Here is a 6604-nt window from a genome sequence, read left to right as displayed (position 1 = left end):
TTTTAAGACTTTCTATTATCTAGTTAAAAGTTATATTTATTAAAATTATATATAAAATAAATAAAGATATTTTTAAATAAATTAATAAGCTAATTATATTAAAATTAAAGTTATTTAATATTTTCTATATTTAAGTATTTTTTTTTAGTTATAGAGCTTAATTTAAAATTAAAAGAAAGATTTTTAAAAAAATAATATATCTATAATAAACTAATACTCTATATAAAATTATCGCGCTATATAATAAAGTTTGTTTATTTTAAAAATAATATTATTATTACTAGAAGATAAATATTATATATTTTAATAATCTATTATTTTAAAGCAGTCTCTTAATATTAATTTAGTATTTTATTTAATATAGTTTAAGCTATATAAAACTTTCTTTTATTATGTATATAGCTATAGAATATACAATAAAAAATTCTAAAATCTCGCGCGATCTTTATAATATTAGATTTTTTTAAAATAGATAGTTTTAATAGCTTTATTTATATATAAATCTAGAGTTTTAAATATTTTAGATATTTTTTATAATTTATATAGTTTTAAAAAAATAAGAATTTAATTTTTTTTTCTTTAGGCTGAAAATTTCTTCAGACTATTAATTATCCACCGGCGGAAGGCGATAGATGATTAGAAGCTGCCACTGATATTTAAATATTTTAAAATTTATAAAAATCTTTTATTAATTTTTTTTATTAAATAATTATTAAAATTAAAATAGTTTTTTAAAAAATATTCTATAAAATTTTTCTTTCAATTATAATTATTAAATAATTATATATTATTATTATAATTATAATATAATAAATAATTAATTTAATTAAATAAAATTTTAATTTTTATAAAATAATAATAAATTAAATAAAATAAAATAAATAAATAGATAATAATAATTAATTAAATATAGTGCTAGATCTAAAGATTTCTAGATTAATAAAAGATATATTACTATAATATTAAAAATATTAATATATTAATTATTATATTTATTAATTTCTATTCAATAATTATTAGCTGGCTTTCTATTAGCTAACTAGAGTTATCTACTAAGATTAACTATATAGGAATCAGGATTTAACAAGTTTTAGATTTTAATAATTGATTTTAACCTTTTTTTAGCTGTTCTATATAATTCTAAATTTTTAATTCTTTTAAAGGCCTCAAGGTGGTAAAGCTCTAAGAGAGTTAGGGTAGATCTAACCTCTAGCTACTAAATCCTGAACCCTTTGGAACTGGGACCCCAGGTGGTGGTAGGGTTGACTATTTCCTACATAACCAGCGGGTATCCACTTGCAAAGCGGTGACGGAAAGGAACAGCAGAATTATGAATAACTATTAAATACACGACAGGTCCTGAGCTAATATAATACAGGACTTGTAGGGCTAGTATCTACTTGCTCATCATCTTTAAAGAATAAGTACACTGTATTGCACTATTCACAACTCTAACAGAATTTCATTATCTCAGACTCTCAGTCACCAAAGAACGCCAAGAACTTGACCTATAAGGCACGTGCACTTGCAAAACAGTCAGACAAGTAATAGCAACTACCAGCAAGTGTTACTTAGCTACCGCCCAAGCATTGAAGTGGAGATAGACTGAGCAAGAGAAGACATGGAGAATAGTTCCGCATCAGAAGGCAAGGATCCATCAGTCTTCCTGAGTGAGATTATCGGTGCCCCAGTCACTGTGAAGTTGAACTCAGGCGTTGTCTACAAAGGTCACCTCATCCATTCTCACTAGAGATACAACCCTTGTCCAACTGCTAATATCAGGCTAGGTGAACTCCAATCAGTAGATGGTTATATGAACATTGCTCTAGAAAAGTCTGAGGAATATGTGAATGGGAAGTTAAGGCGAAGCTATGGAGATGCCTTTGTCCGAGGAAATAATGGTATGTTCTATTGACCTGTTTTAGCAAGGCAATGGCTCTAATTCTGTATATACATGTTGTAGTGCTTTACATCTCTGCAAACTGAGGTTCCGACAGGCGATTTCATTGGTTAGCCCCTCATCATGTCCGCGAAACCAAGCTACAAAATGTCCCATCAAGGCATATTAGGGGTGAGGGAAGGAGGGAGATTGCTGGTACCTCATTAACAGCAAGCTGGCTGGTGAAAAGAGAAAAACCTGAGTAACCAATTGTCTTTCCTATACTCACGTCTAGTGCCTCCCATCCACATTTGATCATCTTTCAGCTCCAGTCATAGGGAGCCCTACTTTAGTACCCCTGTATTGATTGCCCCTTCAACAACCTAAAAGCCCGATATAAACCTTTATATTAACTCCGTAACAAGAATACCCCGCTAGTCGCCCAACTAATTGTCTCGCTGTCGTTGGATACCTGAGAACAGAACAACCATGTTGTCTGGTTATGATATTACCGCCTTAGAACTTTACATTAGACTCTGGATAGAACGTGGAATTACTGAATGCTTAGCAGTTTCTGCCGATTGTTGGGGGTATCCACCGAATCTAATTTAAACGCGTGTATGGCTACTTCGATGGCGCTTAGGTTTTACCAAATACGCCGTATTTCGAATTCACTTGGCAATTGGAAGAAATTAACGATATGTGCGGTTACTTGGGTGTATATAAAAAACTATGTATCAGATTAGATGAAAGTATAGGCGACTAGTATCGTATAAGCCTAAGTTATGTTACTCATTGATGAGGGGTGTGTTGCCCCACCTGAAGCGTTTTACGGAGTACTACTCCGTATGTATGTCAGTCAGTCAACCTTTAGGTGAAGCGCGAGCTGGCTGCGGGGCCTTTCACATTTTCCTTCCGCCTAGCACTCTATTCCAGCCTTGTTTCATCCCCCCCCAAAAATCCTTGTATTTGTTCCGTATATCTCTCATAATGACCCTGCAAGCAATCAAATATAGTGGTGGCAAACTTGCTATCATTGATCAACTGCAGCTTCCACATGTTGAGAAGTACGTTACGATACATACAAGCGAAGAAGGCTGGCATGCAATCAAGGAGATGCGAGTGCGAGGGGCACCTGCTATTGCTATAGTAGCGGCCCTCGCACTTGCATCAGAGCTAACCACTCTGATAGCTCGCAACCAGTTATCCTCGAATGCTATAGAGACACAGACTTTTATAACGGAGAAGTTACATTATCTGGTGAGCAGCAGACCTACAGCAGTCAACCTTAGTGATGCTGCAGGAAAACTCGAGACCATAGTGGCAGAAAGTGTTAAGATGCCTGAGTCCACAGGCCACGCCGTTGCTACTGCGTTTATCCAAGCTGCCGAAGCAATGCTTGCGAAAGATGTTGAGGACAATAGAATGATTGGAGAATATGGTGCCAAATGGATATCCGAGAATGCTCTTTCCAAGAATTTTACTAAGGCTACGGTTCTTACACATTGTAATACGGGGTAAGTGTGCCGTTGTCTATTATCAGACTTTGCTGATCGTATCACCAGTTCTCTCGCGACCGCGGGGTTCGGGACAGCCTTGGGGGTGATTCGTGCACTATCTTCAACCGATACCTTACGGCATGCCTATTGCACCGAAACGAGACCTTACAACCAGGGCTCCCGTTTGACAGCATTTGAGCTAGTTCACGACCGTATTCCTGCTACCTTAATAACAGACTCAATGGCAGCTGCATTACTCGCTAGAGCCGAGATAGGCGTGGATGCAATTGTGGTAGGGGCAGACAGGGTAGCAGCTAACGGTGATACCGCAAATAAGATTGGTACATATGGTCTTGCAGTGCTTGCAAAGTACCATGGTGTGAAATTTCTTGTGGCTGCGCCGCTCACGACTATCGACCTAGTCACCAAATCAGGGAATGAAATCACTATCGAGGAGCGGCCCGCATCCGAGGTTACTACGGTCAGAGGCACCTGCGAAGACGGTGGTGCCTCTGAAGCCGTCAAGATGGAAACCGTGTGCATAGCAGCGGAAGGGATCAATGTCTGGAATCCAGCATTCGATATAACCCCAGGGGCACTTATTGATGGTATCATAACTGAAAAGGGAGTGGTGGAAAAGGACTCTGATGGATTATTTCACTTAGAAGAGCTGTTCAAAGCCTGAGAAGTAACCGAAACCCCGCTTTTATCCGGGCAATTAGTCTTTCCTGTCGTGGGTTGTGGTTGGCGTGCCCCTTCGAAGCCGTTAAGCAGTTCATCAATCTTGTGTTCTAGGCTGCTTAGGTGATTCTCCAGCGCCAGAGCGGTTTTCTCGCCTCTGGGAAGAGGTTAGGGTCATGGAACAGCTATAGAGTAGCAGGGTCTCTATACTTCAAAATATCATTAAATGCCTGTAACTTAGTTTGTTAATGCAATCTGTTTAGGTATGCGAACAAGTCCATGATTTGCATCAAAGGAATTCAATATGTATCCCAGGAGAAACCCACTTGCATTATGTTCGAGTCATCTTGATTGTCCTCCCCGTGCGACATGGCTTTGATAGATCCACTGGACCGTATGTATAAACGTTGATGGGAGATTGTGGTCAGCGTTTTTATGACCAAACAGGTTTATTGTGGTCCCGAAGCCGAGATCTAGCCTTTGTAGTCACCTGATCCTGAAAACCTACTAATATATATGTAGGTGGCAGTAGACTGTAGAACCTATTCCGTTGGGAGGAAAAGTATTGAGGGTTATTGAGAAAGAACTATTTTTCTTGGCTTCTTTTTCCTATATCAAGCCACCCTTTATTATGTGAAGGCAAGGAGTGAGTTACCTACTCAGGTGGTTCTATTAGAAAGAGTAAACTGATAACATAATCATATCCAGACTTAAAAAGACTACGTACTCTAAAACATTGGTTATTACCTAGATTTAGTATCTAAACCGTTATAACACATCTATTGCGGCTCTACTCCATAGGATACTTAAGCTCACGTAGATATCTGATAGTCTACTTATTCCATAGTCGGGGGGGGGGGAGCCTAGGCCATCTAACGAGATATCAGTAAAACACCATATCTCTGCGGAATTAGATTTCAACACATAGATTACTTACCCGGGCCTTTTCTTTCCGGTTTCACGTGAACCCGGAGTGGCTCAATCGATTGGAAGGGTCAAGACCATCTAATGGGTTACTAGTTATACATCATCGGATGCTAGTAGGTATCTACACAGTACTGCCAGGAACTGTCCAGCATCTGCTATAACATACAACAGCTGATCTGATAATATCTTGCTGTCCTTTTTAGGTATGTATGTACATAGAGCTATTCTTTGCCTTAAAGTCATGATCATCTAAGTTAATTCAATAACGTAATCGGTAAGCAAGCGACACATAAACAGGTAACGCACTACACACGTTTTCAACACACCTTATTTTCTTAAAGAATTTAAATATTAACTATACTACCAAAAATATCTAAATTATTAAAATTATATATTAAGTAGAAAGATAGGGTTCTATTTACTATATTAGCTATAAAAAATTATAAATTTAGTAATTTTAAAAAAATAGTTAAAGTTTTTAATATATATAAATCTACACTATATAGATATCTAAAGAAAGCTTTTTTTAGAGATAATCTACGCGCTAATAATTATAAATTAATTATTATTAGCTGCCCTAATCCTAAAGCGGAATAGTCTTAGGCCTAGCTAGAATAAATAGAAAGATTAAATAGAATAAATAAATTGAATAACTAAATTATATAAGAAAGCTAGGGTTGACTAAGTAGTAATCCTAGATTAGATAGTTAGATAGAGCTTAGATAATCTAAGCCCTAGATTAAATAATAAAGATAGATAACTAAAATTAAGATAGTTAAAGCTCTAGATTAGATATAAATAGAAAAGATTAAAAAAATAAATTAATATCTAATAGTTAGATAATTAAATAATAATATATTTAAAAAAATTAATTTAATTTAATAGAAAATTAAATAATTTTTTATATTAAATTAGGCTCGCTTAGATTTACTAAATTAAAAATTTATTTAATATTTTTTAATTTAATATTTATTTAATATTTTCTAATTAAAATATAGTTGCTTAATATTTTTTAGTTAAGATTTTTTATTTAATTTTTTCTAGATAAATAATATTCTAGAAAGATTCTAGATTATTATTTAAAAAAGAAATATTCTAGAATAATTCTAGAATATTTAAAAATATTTTTTAAATAAAAAATATATTTCTAATATATCTCTCTAGATTTAAATATCTATTTTTAAATCTACAAATAGATATTAAATCTATATAGAAATTAATAGATAGATTATATAGAAAATTAATATAAAAATTGGCTTAAAATTAGTAAAAAAATTAATAAAAAATTAACTATATATAAAAAATTAAATAGATTAAAATAGAGTAAATTTAATTTAGACTTTAAAAATTAATAAAATAAATAAATTAAAAATAGAGCTATTTAATCTAGAGTTTTAAATAGAATTAATCTAATTAAATTAATTAAATATATTAATTATATTTAAATAATTTAAAAAAATCTAGTATTTTTAACTAAATAGATTTTTAGTTAAACTATCTATAGTTATTTAATTAATTAATTTCTATATAATATTAATATTTTAGCTCTAATTTTCTATTTAAATTAATAGTTTTAAATATTAATATATTTTAATTTTAATCTATATATAGAATAATT

The 6604-nt window shown here is 32.9% G+C and overlaps 1 protein-coding gene across 1 annotated transcript; it reads left to right on the top strand.

The window, feature by feature from the left end:
• Window positions 1–2869: 2869 nt before the first annotated feature.
• AO090655000001 (S-methyl-5-thioribose-1-phosphate isomerase) lies at window positions 2870–4063 on the top strand (the record flags this gene model as incomplete). The annotated part of the gene is made up of 2 exons (XM_023232707.1): window positions 2870–3396; window positions 3445–4063. 2 exons carry the CDS (start codon window positions 2870–2872, stop codon window positions 4061–4063), a joined length of 1146 nt encoding a protein of 381 aa, XP_023090399.1.
• Between the last annotated feature and the right edge of the window lie 2541 nt (window positions 4064–6604).

The sequence above is a fragment of the Aspergillus oryzae genome (assembly GCF_000184455.2).
Source record: "Aspergillus oryzae RIB40 DNA, 47Q_0155".
NCBI classification, from domain to species: domain Eukaryota; kingdom Fungi; phylum Ascomycota; class Eurotiomycetes; order Eurotiales; family Aspergillaceae; genus Aspergillus; species Aspergillus oryzae.
This window is presented reverse-complemented; position numbering and strand designations above follow the sequence as displayed.